Source organism: Phacochoerus africanus, chromosome 10 (genome assembly GCF_016906955.1).
Source record: "Phacochoerus africanus isolate WHEZ1 chromosome 10, ROS_Pafr_v1, whole genome shotgun sequence".
Lineage (NCBI taxonomy): Eukaryota > Metazoa > Chordata > Mammalia > Artiodactyla > Suidae > Phacochoerus > Phacochoerus africanus.
This window is the reverse complement of record NC_062553.1, coordinates 116170122-116184639: the sequence shown is the minus strand read 5'-3', so window position 1 is coordinate 116184639 and position 14518 is coordinate 116170122. Positions and strand designations below refer to the sequence as shown.

General features: G+C 39.8%; 1 protein-coding gene across 1 annotated transcript in view; it reads left to right on the top strand.

The window, feature by feature from the left end:
* The window catches only part of ARHGEF38 (Rho guanine nucleotide exchange factor 38), a 135764-nt gene that overhangs the window by 25842 nt on the left and 95404 nt on the right, over positions 1–14518 (top strand). The window contains exon 2 of the mRNA XM_047799214.1: positions 13351–13538. Within this exon, the coding sequence (XP_047655170.1) occupies positions 13351–13538 (188 nt within the window). The remainder of the gene's footprint in view (positions 1–13350; positions 13539–14518) is intronic.

The window sequence follows — 14518 nt, the reverse complement described above, 5'->3', positions numbered from 1 at the left end:
ATGTATAGCTCAGCTGCCTGCGAGATGCAAGGATATAATTAACTAGGAAGGTCATTCCATCACCAGTATAATATTTGGAACAAAGATGTATTCAGTTATGCTGTTTACTCTATACTTCAGCTCCTCATTTTTTTTTTTTCTTTTTTGGTCTTTTTGTCTTTTTTGGGCCACTCCCATGGCATACAGAGGTTCCCAGGCTAGGGGTCTAACCAGAGCTGTAGCTGCCAGCCTATGCCAGAGCCACAGCAACACGGGATCCAAGCCGCGTCTGCAACCTACACCACAGCTCACGGCAACGCCGGATTCTTAACCCACTGAGCAAGGCCAGGGACCGAACCCACAAACTCATGGATCCTAGTCAGATCCATTAACCACTGCACCACGACGGGATCTCCAAGCTCCTTATTTTTAGAAGATTTCCTTGCTATGCGATTTTTTTTTAAACTCCCATAAGGCCTTTTTTTTTCCCAAGTTCTGTTTTGTTTATTTTTAAATTGCTTTGTGCTCTAATCCCAAATCAAAACCACTTTGAAACATGACTTCCTTATGACGTTGAAACTTTTTTCCCTCTCTTTTAAAATTTATTATAATAAATGTTAAATTTTGAGGAAAAAAAAGTTAATATACCCAGAAGGTCTTGCATGTGTCTGTTCAATTTACATCTGTTTCAGTCTCATTACCTTCATGCTTCTTGGCATTCTCTCTTATCTCTTACACTAGTTCTGCCGCAGTAAAATCCCAGCTCTACTTGCTCACCTTGGTTTCCCTTCCTTAACTTACACCAGACCCTCTTAGGCAGCAGAAGGAATTGCTCATCTCTGGTCATTGCTCTAAGCTCCTCTGAGCCTTTGTTTTTTTCTCTAGGCCCAGTCGTGAATATTAGCCCATCCCTGCTCTCTCCAGAGAGCTCTTGGCCTGAAAGCACTGATGTTTCTAAACTTTCAAGCTGGATCCTGTTGCTTGTTGAATTGTTTTCATTGGGAGTTGGAGAGAGTGAGTCTCTACAAAGAGTGTCTTATGTATTTTGTCTTCTGCTCTACTGAGCTGTTTGAGTTCTATTTTCATTTCACTGGCACTCTTACTAATGTTTTCAGAGAGATGACAAGGGTAGCTATTTTCCAAGTTCTTCTATTCCTTTAAAAATGTTTTTATTTTTTATTATAGTTGATTTACAATGTTGTGCCAATTTCTGCTGTATAGCAAAGTGACCCAGTCATACATACATATATGTATAAATTCCTTTTCTTATGTTATCTTCCATCATGGTCTATCCCAAGAGAATGGATATAGTTCCCTGTGCTAAATGGTAAGACCTCATTGCTCTGGACAAAACTATAGTTTTGTTCAAAAAGATAGATGCATGCACCCCTATGTTCATAGCAGCACTATTCACAATAGCCAAGACATGGAAATAACCTAAATGTCTATGGATAGATGAATGGATCAAATTCTCCTATTCTTGACGGTGGTGGTCTTTTTATCTAAATTATAAATAACAAGGGGGCCAAGTTCAAAATCTTTTTCTATCAGAATTCTTTACACATTATTCTAATGTCTTCTAGCATCCAGTGTTGCACGTAAAAAATTTAATTCAAGGCCTAGTCTCACCCAGTTTTTTCCACAGAAAACTTGTAAGAGTTTCTCTCTCTTTGGAATTCAGAAATTTCTCCATAATATTTAGGTGTGCTCCTTTTTATAATATGTAAAATGAAAAAACCCAGTATTTCAGAACTAGAGAGACTAGTATATGTTGTCAATTTTATTGGTTACTGGTCTAATAAGTGCTCATTTCTCTCTACCTTCTCAGCTGTCCTTATCCCCGGATTAATATCTCATTGATATCTCTTTCCTTCTTCACTTCCATCCCATTCCTTTTTGCATTTCAGTCTTCCATTTGGGAGCATTGGCCCTCTGAGTAAGGTACATCTTTTAGAATTACTTTCAATGAGGATCTTCTGGTGGTAAACTAAGATGTTCTTTTTCTAATACATGTTTATTTTACCATCATTTTGGAGAAAATTTTGCTAGGCTAGGGTGGCAGTCATCTTCTCTTAGCTCTCTAAAGGTATTATTCTACTACCTTTTGGCTCGTGTCATTGCTGTTGTTAAGGCAGCTATGGGTCTAATTGTTATCCCTTTGTAGATAAAACGTCTTTTCTTACTGCCTGCTCTTGAGATCTTCCATTTATACTTATTGTTTTAAAGTTTCAAAAGGCTATGGCAAGGTGTGGTTTTCTAATTTTACCTGTATTGTTTGGAATTCATTAAAATTTCTGATTCTGGAGTTCCCATCGTGGCGCAGTGGTTAACGAATCCAACTAGGAACCATGAGGTTGAGGGTGCGATCCCTGGCCTTGCTCAGTGGGTTAAGGATCCGGCGTCGCCTGTGAACTGTGGTGTAGGTTGCAGATGTGGCTTGGATCCCTCGTTGCTGTGGCTCTGGCGTAGGCCAGCGGCTACAGCTCCGATTCAACCCCTGGTCTGGGAACCTCCATATGTCATGGGAGTGGCCCTAGAAAAGGCAAAAGACAAAAAATAATAATAATAAAATAAAATTTCTGATTCTGAGGATCAGTGTCTTTCACAAATTCTCAAGTGTTCATCAATTGATACTCCAAGTATTGCCTGTTCCTTACATTCTTTATCGTGCCCTGTGAGATTCCAGCAAAGCTTCTGTTAGACCTTCTCACTCAGGTCTCATTGTCTCGAATATGTTGCATATTTTACATCTCTTTGCTTCTCTCTGTTGCATTTTGTATGATTTCTTTGGTTTGGTTCCATTAATTCTTTCAGCTTTGAATAATTTACTATTTTACACTTGCACTGAGTCGTGTATTCCATTGCGTTTTTAATTATTTTGAGTTTTACCTTCCAAAGTTCAATTTCATTCTTTTAAAAGCTACTTCATCATTTTTATACCCTCTTATTTCTTGCTTATAATTTTAAATGACTATCTCCTTAGACCTACTAAATATACTTTTAAAATATCTTTGTCTAATAATTTCAATGTTTTAAGACTTTGGGTAAAATTGTGTCTATTTTTTTTTTTTTTCCGTATCTGACCCATGATACCTTGTTTCCACGTATGTTTTAGGAATATTTTTTTGTGATCACATGTTCCTTGCAATACAGTTGTGAGAATTATTTGAAGCCTGAGTTGAAGACCTATTCAATTTCATTAAATTTTTTTTCTTCATTTACTTTTGGTTTATGTATTTTCCCTTTTTTTACTTCTTTAGTTAAATCATTAATTTTCAGGTTTGCTTCTGATTCTGAGGATTACAGTCTTTCATAAATTCTCAAGTCTTCAGCAATTGACACTTCAGGTACATTATAAATATATATTTATATTATATAAATATATAAAATATAAATACATTAAAAATTATATGTAAATTTATAATATTTATATACAAATTTAAAGCTATATATTTCCCCCAAGGAAAGCTTCAGCTACATTCCACATGTATTATTTTTATCTTTCAGAAAAAATAACTTCTATTTGCTTTCATGATTTCTTCTATTGCCCATTAGTCACTTATTTTTTTAATTCAAAAACGAATGAGCTTTTAAGTTTTATTTTTGTTATTTATTTCTAACTTAATTTCATTGTAATTGTGGTTCTTATGTACTAATTCTTTGAAATTTTATGGCCTAGCATATGGTGTATTTTCATAAAGATTATGGGTGTCCTTAAAAAGAATGTGAAATCTCCGATTATTGAGCACACATTTTTCCATTCTAACCGGCCTGTTATTAAGTTATGTTTATAATACCATTATTATGGGTGACTTGTCAAATTCTGCTTACAACTCATATCACATGTTTTGTATATGTTTTAAAACCATGTTATTCAGTACACACAAAATTAAAATTCTCTTACATTCCTGATGAACATTTAATCACTATATTGTGCCTTCAAGTTTATTTTGTCTGATATAAAAATTGCTTTATCATCTTTCTTTTCATTAATATTTGCTCATTATCATTTTTTTACTTTTCATGTTCAAACTTTCTATGTGCGTATGATCACTTAGCTTGTCGACAGCACATAGCTACAGCTATTTTTTAAAAAAAATCCAGTTTGATAATCTGATTGTTTGGTTTATTATAATTACTCATGTATTTGGTTGTATCATATTTGTCTTCTCTTCTTTCGAATTATTTTTTTCTTCATTACATTTTTGACTCCACTGGTTTTGAAAATTTACATACTATTTCTATCATTGTAATGTTTGGCTTTTTTTCTTTTTTTTTCCAGTGTTCAATGCTATTTTATTCACATGGTCCCACATTCCTCCTCCCTCCCCAAATAACCTTGCTGCCCAGCAGAACTAGAGGACAGACTTTGGGCAGGAGAGTGGGGGTGGGGGGAGGCAGAGAATTAAAATGGGTTAGTGGCTAGGACGACAATCTGGTTAAGGAGCTTATCGTCACCTACAGTGAGAGTCAGAGAAGGCACTTGTTTCTCACGCAGCCCTGAAGACCAGGCTCCTTTGGGCAAAAGGGCAAGACTGGCAGGTGGGCCACTGCTCTCTCCCTGGAGCAAGAAGACAGCTTTAGGGGCAGGTGGGTGCTGAGCCAGGCACTGCCCTGTGGTCTTCCCCACATTAAGAAGGAAGGAAAGGGGAAGTTCCTGCTGTGGCTCAGCGGGTTACAAACCCGATGAGTAACCATGAGGATGTGGGGTCCATCCCTGGCCTCGCTCAGTGGGTTAAGGATCCAGCATGGCCATGAGCTGTGGCATAGGACAGCATGGCTTTGAAATTTTAACATGCATCTTTAAAAAAGCTTTATTGAAGTATAGTTGATATACAATGCTGTGATTGTTTCTGGTGTACAACAAAGCTATTCAGTTATACACATGCACACACCCATTCTTTTTCAGATTGTTTTCCCATATAGATGATCACAGAATATTGGGTAGAGTTCCCTGTGCTCAACAGCAAGTCCCCATGGCCATCCGTTCTGTAGACGACAGTGTGCATGGGCCAATTGTTAATTGAAAAACATCTAAATTACATCAATGCCTTTACCCTTTATGCAATACCACGAAGATGTTTAAATGTTTAAAATACTTACAAAGCTGCCCTCTCTTTTAATTGCCTCTCCCACTGCCTCTCACCTGTCTACCCACTTCAGCCACACTGGCTTCCTTCCTGATCCTTGAACAAGGCACACACACTCTCACCTTAAAGCTTTCTACTGTCTGGTTCCTCTGTTGAAATCTCCATCCCATCCTCCTCCTAGTTCACCAGTGTCTGTAGATGCCTCCAAGGTATTTGGTGGTTTCAGTCTCACTTAATTCCCTAGACTGTGCTTGAAGTTTACTCCAGCCCTCAGAGGATTCCTTATATATTTTTGAAGGCTTATTCATTCATTTAAAATTGTGTGTGTTTGTGTGGCCACAGCTGCGGCATATGGAAATTCCCAGGCCAGGGTTCAAACCGGAGCCACTGCAGAGACAATACCGAGTAGTTACGATGTGAGCCACAGGGGATGTCCTTTTAAAATATCTTATCTGGTTTTTTAAATGTCTCTGAATCTTTAACAGGCAAAGTTCCTCTTTCATGATTTGCGAACTATACCTGGAGTGGCGTACCTTTCTCCCACAGTTTTTTCTTCTCTTTTCTGTTGTCACTGCCATAGCTGGAATTGTCACTTGAGGTACTGGTATGGCTGCTTTAGGAAATCATTAAACTGAATTCAAGATAGTAATGCATCAGACCACAAAGACTCTCTGGTTTATTGTTAATCTTTAGCTAATTGAAAACTTTTATCCAAGCCTACACCTATCTTCCAAATATAATTTTTCTGGCCTATGCTGGAGACCAAAACATTGAACAAAGATGAAGCACTTTATCGAAAAGAAAAGCCTAGGAGTTCAGCTCAGCAATGGCTCAGAGAGATAAGAACTCAATTAGTATCCATGAGGACATGGGCTCAATCTCTGGCCTTGTTCAGGGGGTTAAGGATCTGGTGTGGCCATGAGCTGTGGGGTAGGTCACAGGTGCAGCTGTGGCTGTGGTGTAAGCCGGCATCTGTAGCTCTGATTGGATCCCTAGCCCAGGAACGTCCATATGCCTTAGGTGTGGCACTAAAAGAAAAAAGGAAGAAGAAAGGAAAAGTCTAGTTGACAATCTCATGTTTATTTCATTCCTGAAGCTGAGCTATTGTTGCACAGGCAATCTTGGGCTCGTGGCTCAGGAAGATTTGCCGACGAACACTGACAAGTCGAAGGAATCTAGGAGCCTGTAGTTCGATGTTCTTGAGAAGGGCAGTCTCAACATAGTGACCATGATCCCTCAGGGATTAGATTGTGCAGGGACATTAGTTTCCTATGGCCTCTGTCATAAATCACCACAAATTCAGTGGCTTAAACTAACACAAATGTATGACCTCAGTTTCTGCCAGTCGAAAGTCCAGAGCAGCTGAGTCTCTGCTTAGAATCTCACAGCTGAAAGCAAGGGGTCCATAGAGCTGTGCTCCTTTCTGGAGGTCGGAAAGGAGAAGCCATTCCTGCCTCCTCAGGTTGTTGGCACCTATTTCCTTGCTGGCTGTGCTCAGCTTCCAAAGGCCACCGCCACCTTGGCTCTTAGCCCCTCTTCTTCCATCTTCAAAAGCAGCAATGGGGAGTCAAGTCCTTCTCACTCTTCACCTCTCTTGTGTTCTCTTGTGTTCTCTTCTTCTGCTGTTAGAGTTGATGTGATGAGATTGGGTCCACCTGGATAATCCAGGATACCCTCCCCATCTCGAAATCTGTTACCTTAATCACATCAGCAAAGTCTCCTTTGAGCATATAAGGTAACATGTTCTCAGGTTCAAAGGATTAGGATGTGACCATTGCGGGGGGTGGGGGGGAGCATTTTCTGCCTCCACAGTGTGCAAAAATCCGGATGATAGAAACCAGGAGAAAGTGTATCAACAGTGGGAATGTAAGTCGGGGTCACTCATGTCCAGCTATGAGGACTGCTAAAGTCCAGAAATATTTTCCGAAGCCCAGAAGTCTCTTCATGCAGAAGTGCAACAGGACATTAGCAGAGATCCATGAGCCAGACCTGTGACTGAGGTTCAAGTGGATGGGATCCAGTATTTACAGAATGCCCTTAGCCTGATGGCCACTGGTGGTCTTTCAGACACCACTCAAATTTATCCATGCTGGTGTGTTTTTTCTCTCTGGAATATCAAATAATTCTTCATGGAAGAAGCCCTGAGGCACCAGTCTTATCTCTGCTAAAACTGTCTCTTAGGCTTCTCTTTTTTTTTTTTTTTGTCTTTTTGCCATTTCTTGGGCCCCTCCCATGGCATATGGAGGTTCCCAGGCCAGGGGTTGAATCAGAGCTGTAGCTGCTGGCCTACACCACAGCCACAGCAACACGGGATCCGAGCCACATCTGCGACCCACACCACAGCTCATGGCAATGCCAGATCCCCAACCCACTGGGCGAGGCCAGGAATTGAACCCACAACCTCATGGTTCTTAGTTGGATTCATTAACCACTGAGCCACGGCAGGAACTCCTCTTGGGCTTCCCTTTGAGGTTGGAAGTGGTTGGCATTTTCAAGCCAATTTTGGGACTCTCTGTCTATATAAATTATAGGCCTCTGGCAGAGTATCTTTTTTTAGGTGTTTTTTTTTCCCTCTCCCCTTATAGATTGACTAGCCATGGTCTGAATTCATTTGTATGCTTTTGTTGAAAGTGGCAAAAAAGAATCAGTACATGCTAACATTTCCATTTTTTTTTCCTACATTTCCCCTAATTGTATGCCTTGGTATGCAGAAATAATGACTTAACCAATTTCGCCATTGGGTAGTAATTGTCACCAACTCTCTCTATTACAGATGTCTTCCTGGTATCTTTCCTCTCCACCTAGGCCATTTTCACATTGCAGATTGCATTATTTGTGGCACTTGAATTTCCAGATACCCAAATCTCTACATATAGGAATAAACTTTCCTAAAAACAACAAAAATTGTGACTTAACACATGGAAATGTAAGTGTCTTATGAAAGAAGCCTAGAAGTAGGAAGTCTCTTTATCTTTCCACACACTACCATCCATTGTGTGTAGGTCTTAATCTTTGTGGCTAATACTTCATGGTTCCAGTATGGCTGCTGCACCTCCAGGACACACATTTACATTCCAGGCAGTGAAAAGAAAGCAAGAACCATGAGGGGTGGCGGATGAAAGAAGAGACATCCCAGCCAAGTTTGCCCTTTTACAACTTCTGAAACCCTTTTCAGAGATTTCTGCTTACATCTCAAGAGCCATAAATGAGATATAGTTTGAAAAAGAATCTAAGTAAGCATTTTTATATATTCAGAGATCAATTTATGAAAAACAAATGGGAAAATAGATATTAGGCAAGTAACAGTGTCTGACAACTACACTGCTATTATAAAGAATAAAGATATATAAAATATATATGCTTAACAAAATACCCACTATGTACTGAGTTGAGAAAGCAAGTTGCAGAAAATATGTATATGAACACATTGTTAAAAAAATTAATTGCTGTGTATATGTTTATGTGCATGAAAATATTTTGGGGATGTTATTCACTAAAGTAGAATACAGATGAAAATACAGTGAAAATTATATTATGGTTAATAAATAGGGATTGCATCTAATAATAGTAGCAAAGATTTACACAATGTCTACTATTCATCCAGGCACTGTTGTGTTTAACAAACATTAACTCATTGTATCTTCATAATCACTTTATAAGTTTTTACTAATGTTACCCTCAATTTACAGATGAGGAAATTGCTGCACAAAGAGTTAAATAACTTGTTCAGTGTCAGAGATCTAATATTAGAGGTGGAGTTTCAATACAGGAAGTCTGGTGCAGAGCCTAGGCACTTAACCTCAAAAATATACATTATTTTGTAATTTGAAAAAATTAAATAAATTACTTCTCCTTAAAATCCACCCCAAAACAGGATTTCCCATCATGGCTCAGTGGTAACGAACCCGACTCACCTCCATGAGGATGCGGGTTCAGTCCCTGGCCTCGTTCAGTGGGCTAAGGATCTGGTGTTGCTGTGAGCTGCGGTATAGGTCACAGAGGTGACTCAGATCTGGCGTTGCTGTGGCTGTGGTGTAGGCCAGCAGCTACAGCTCAGATCAACCCCTAGCCTGGGAACTTCCTTATGCCACGGGTACAGCCCTAAAAAATCAAAAAAAATTTTAAAAATCAAAAAATAAAAATCCAGCCCAAAATAGCAGCAGCAATAGCAACAACAAAAGCAAAGCCGAAAGGACACACATAGACTCTAACACAATGTGGGCTATCAGCAAAGAAGTCATCAGTCCTTCACAACCACACCCTTCCTTTGACTGCTTTTTCATCTCTCTAAAAGACCAAGGTCTTCCCTGTACATACACCCAACCCCGAAGGCTACCCAGGATTCCAAATGTCAGCTCTATTCTGAATTTCCTCCATAAGTAATACCCCCTATTTTTCCTTCTCTTCCTGTCCTATCTGAACATAGCTGTCCAGCTACTTCAGAGTCATGCATCTTTCTTGACAGGTTAATAGCTATCGAATAATGGGATAAGTGTTTGTCCTAGGTGCTGGAGAAGTTCAAGAGTGTAGAGAAAGGAACCTTGTCATTCCCGTGTCTATGGAAATAACCAACATTTATGGGGTTTTAAAGATCCTAAGGAATTGCTCATTTAATTCAGTCTCTGTAACACTGTGATGGTATTCATTCCTGTTTTACAGATGAGGAAACTGAGGCTCTGTGTGGTTAGCTAAATTTTTTTGGCCAACCACGTTATTATGAAGAGGGGCAGAACTGATCTTGTCTTATTATCCTTTCCTCAAACTGCAGCAAACTCCTTTTATATAAACTTCCTTGGCCAGGAGTTTCCACATATGTTACTCATGAAATTTGTGGCTAGCTTAGTGAAAATTCATTATCACTGCTGGAAAAATAAAGCTTAAGGATGAAAGACAAAGGCTGGGCCAAGGCGGGGGTGGGTGTCAGTTACATGGTACTGTTTTCATACACAGTAGCATATTTTGATCAAAACAACCTAAATATCCTTTTCGCCTTCATTTCCCTTTAGTTTTGACCTAGTCTTTTCGTCTCTGCTAACTACTGGAAAACAGTCATTCCTAAAGCTCTATTTTTCCTTCTTTCCTAAATACTTAGCTCCTCTGTTGCTTTATCTAGAAATAAAAAATTATCACAGCTGACTGCTGGTTTGGGTGATCTATATTGGTTGCATTCATGTGTTACAAGTAGTTTTATATGTAAAAACATACTATAATTAAAAGAGAAAAGTTTTAAAGGTAGAGAAGCCTCTTATAAGAACAAAACTTGTGCCCACAATGCATTGCAGAAAGTTTGTTGGTTTAAGAAATGCAAACATAGAGAATGTTCAGAGACCTGATGGGGAAAATGATGCAAGTCAAGTCTGTTCCCACAATAAACTTGAGTCAAAAGAGCAAACAAAGATAGCTCATAAGGTTGCTCAACCCTAAATCCTCTGAGAAGGTTTTTACATCTGAAAGGAGAAATGTCTAAAGTTGAGTATCTTGACGGACACTTTATTCCCACCACTGTGACCTCTTCACTTGGTTCTGAACAAGATGTTGAGTAGGATTAGGAAAAAAAATCTAATTTTTAATTAGTAAAATCTGATATTGTAAATTTAAAGTACAGCAACTGGAAAATCAGTAAAATAAGTTAAAATGAGGTAGCAGTTGAGAACTAAAAAGCACCTGAGACAATATTTTAGGAATATTTCTTGGCCAAAGATCCAGAAAGACTCCAAATAATTGATACAGTATTTTTATAAGGCACAAAATGTTTAGCACTTGGAAAAGCAGACATAGGTTAGAACAGTTTTTTCAACAGTGTCCCTTTTATTTTCAAGGTAATATTCAATAGTCATTGAACACTCTTACTTGTTTGCTAGCTCTCTACTAGTGAAGCTTCTGTCTTTGAGCTACTTTATATACCCCAGGAGAAAACAATTTCCATCTTTCCCGCTCTGCCCTCTGGCTCCCAACCCCCAACTTTTTAGAAGGAGCAGCCAAGATGAGGCTCACGAAGTTCAAGTTGGGAATATAACCTACTCACTGCATCTCTCTTCACCGGTGCCCTGCCTCCCTCTTTTATATCCAAAAAAGTTCAGACAAAAACAAAAACAACCCCCCTCCCCAAAAAAGCGAGTTCCTGTGTTGGCGCAGAAGAAATGAATCCGACTAGGAACCATGATCCCTGGCCTCGCTCAGTGGGTTGAGGATCCGGCATTGCGGTGAGCTGTGGTGTAGGCTGCAGACTCGGCTCGGATCCTGTGTTGCCGTGGCTGTGGCATAGGTCCCAGCTACAGCTCCAATTAGACCCCTAGCCTGGGAAGCTCCACATACCATGGGTGCAGCCCTAAAACCACAAAAGACGAGAAAAAAAAAAAAAAGAGTTCATAGTAATGACACCTGATTGTAACTTTTTCCTTTTGAACTTGGGGTGCTGCAAGGCAGGCTTCTTCTACTTTTTTTTTTTTTTTTTTTTTTTTTTTTTGCTATTTCTTCGGCCGCTCCCGCGGCATATGGAGGTTCCCAGGCTAGGAGGGGTCGAATCGGAGCTGTAGCCACCGGCCTACGCCAGAGCCACAAGCAACGCGGGATCCGAGCCACGTCTGCGACCTACACCACAGCTCAACTTAATGCCGGATCCTCAACCCGCTGAGCAAGGGCAGGGACCGAAGCCGCAACCTCATGGTTCCTAGTCGGATTCGTTAACCACTGTGCCACACGGGAACTCCTCTTCTACTCTCTAATAAAAAGGTTATACATTAGCGAGCACCCCCAAGTTCTCATAATGTAGTTCAAGATGTGACAGGCTGCAAGCACCTCTCCTTGTATAACTCTCTTCTTAAATAATGTAGATGATTTCATTGGCATTGAATGGCCCAAGGCTTGAAAAACCACATGCTCTTAAGATGCTATTGGTCAAACCCTTCTTTCCTGATGAAGAAAGAAGTGTTACTAAACAAGGGACCCAGAAACATACTCACCTGTGAGTCAGGATTGTCTGAACATCAGTCTAGCGTACCTTCCAAGCTAACCCTGGAATTACCTTCACAGCATCCTCCGCAGAGGTTTGATTATGAAGCCTCTGACTGGACCCCTAAAATTACCGGGCCAGAGAGAGAGGCATGCTCACAACTTTTAAGTGTCTCTTGACATTCTTGGGATCGTTTCTTTACACTGAACAATTAACTCTCCTATTAAAATGCTGTCTTAGCTTGGTTTCTGGAGCTAAGTTTCTTGGTTTTTTAATTTCCACTTCCATAATTGTGATCTGTGCACTTTTTACCCCCATACAGAGCCTTTACAAGCCCTTTTGTAAAGCGCTACATTCTCAGGGAGCAGTGTCAGCATTAAAGATGTCTTACATTTCTGTTACTAGGATCATATCAGCTTTAAAGGAAATAAAATTACATCTGCAACTGTAAGACTAAGATGAAAATTAAGTTTGTGATGACTGCAAGCTTGAAGCAAATTCATTCACACACTCATACACACTAGCCCACTATCTATCACTGCTCTGATTTCATCTGTGATCTAGTTTGCAGCTTCCAAAATTTTATCCTGCTGGGGGAAGCTCATCCTTGAAGATATTTACCTTTCTTACATTACACTTTATATAAAATCCTAGCTACATGGGAGGCTTCCCATTTACCTCACCATCTCCCCACACTGTGATTTTTCTTAATTAAAACTTCCCATTTGGCAATTTAAGAATTTTAAAATAACAAGATATGCAGAGTCTTGTTGAAATTTAATGTGCCACTGCCTCATTCCTCACGGGTTCTGATTATGAACTGAAAAGCAAATTGTAATCATGTGCAATTGTTTTCCTTTTCATGGAGTTTTGTGTACCCCTCACTGAGCATGGGCGGCAATTATTTTTAATAAAAGAGACAAACAAAATTAGAAGGTGTTCTATTTACTAATGAAAACTCTTCCTTTCATTTAAAAGCAAATGTGCCCAGAAGCTCTGAACTATGTTTTTATACATTTTTACCTCTAGACTGAAGACCCAGGTTTATGGCCTCATATAGTCGCAATGGGATATTTTCAAGACAAGACATAACAATCGAGTATCATTTAACTTCCATGGTCGAATTCATGCTCACGTGCTTTCCTGCTCATAGTTTCCTAGGATTCCAACCTGAGGGGGAACTTCCACATATCACCTCCTAAGAACATGAGTGAAGACGCTTTAAGCCCTTTTCCTTGCTAATGATAAGGAGATGCAGTGGCATTGCATGTAAAGAAGGAACAAGGATCTTAACAGAGAATCTCACGTGTACACGTTTTCACTCAACAGAAAAGATGACCCCACAGGCCGGGTGTTCCCCGGTTGAGACCCTAACTCAGGAGGAGGAACAGCAGATGCAGAGAATGATGGCAAAGCGTTCGAAAATCATCAAGGAGCTGATACAGACCGAAAGGGATTACCTCAATGATCTAGAGCTGTGTGTTAAAGAAGTGATTCAGCCCTTGAGAAATAAACAGGTAAATGCAACTGTGAGGGTCCCCCTGCCCATATGCTAAATAGGATCGCCAGCACCATGACATCACAGCACCCAGGTGTATCAGGGCAGTCACCTGCGACAGTGACACTGGGGTGATGGCCTCCTCCCCCAGGTCCTGGGTTTGGGCTGGCAGAAGGCATCATCGGACTTCGACGTCCCTCTGCTAGCAAAGGGACATCCAGAGTCAACAAAACTGTATTCTAAAATGTGGGGAAAAGGAAATTCACTGTTTAGCCACTTTGAAATTTTGATATGTTCTTTCCTGGATTCAAACTACATGTGAGCAACGAGTGTGTAGCCGTTTAGGAACAAAGCACTTAATTTGATCCAAAGATGCTCAAGGTTTCAGAAGAAAAAAAATTCTGGGTCTTTCGTCTCCTACATTGAGAGTTCTATTATGACTACTTAGCTAAGTAAAATGCAACATAGAAATTTGTCTGAATGTAAGATAAATATTTTCTCTTTGGTAGGACTGGCTGCAGACAAAATGTGTGGTGTTTATATGCCAGTTGTTCTCCTTTTTAATCAAGGCTGTTTTTGGGGAAATTCTAGGGAATTAGAGCAAAGATACAAGGGTGTTTGAGATAGACATAATCACTAGGGCGGTAAGCGGTCCTCGTATTCAATTCAAACAATATACAAAAACCTAAACTAGGAAGTAAAAATGATCAGAAATCCCACTACTCAGAGGTAATCATCATTCACATGGTTGGGAACATCCTTTCAGACCTCAGTTTGGACACACACACACACACAAACACACATTTTTACATAAACACAATCAAAATTACACATACTGATTTCATCCAGCAGTCTTTCGGATGTATCTTTTCATGGCCACTAACATTTTCCAGTGTTTTTCTGCTGTGACTGATGCTGAAACACGGGTTCTGGGTGTGGTCATCCTATCTCCTTAGAATAAATGCCTAGCAGTGGAACTACTAGATCAAAGATACGCAT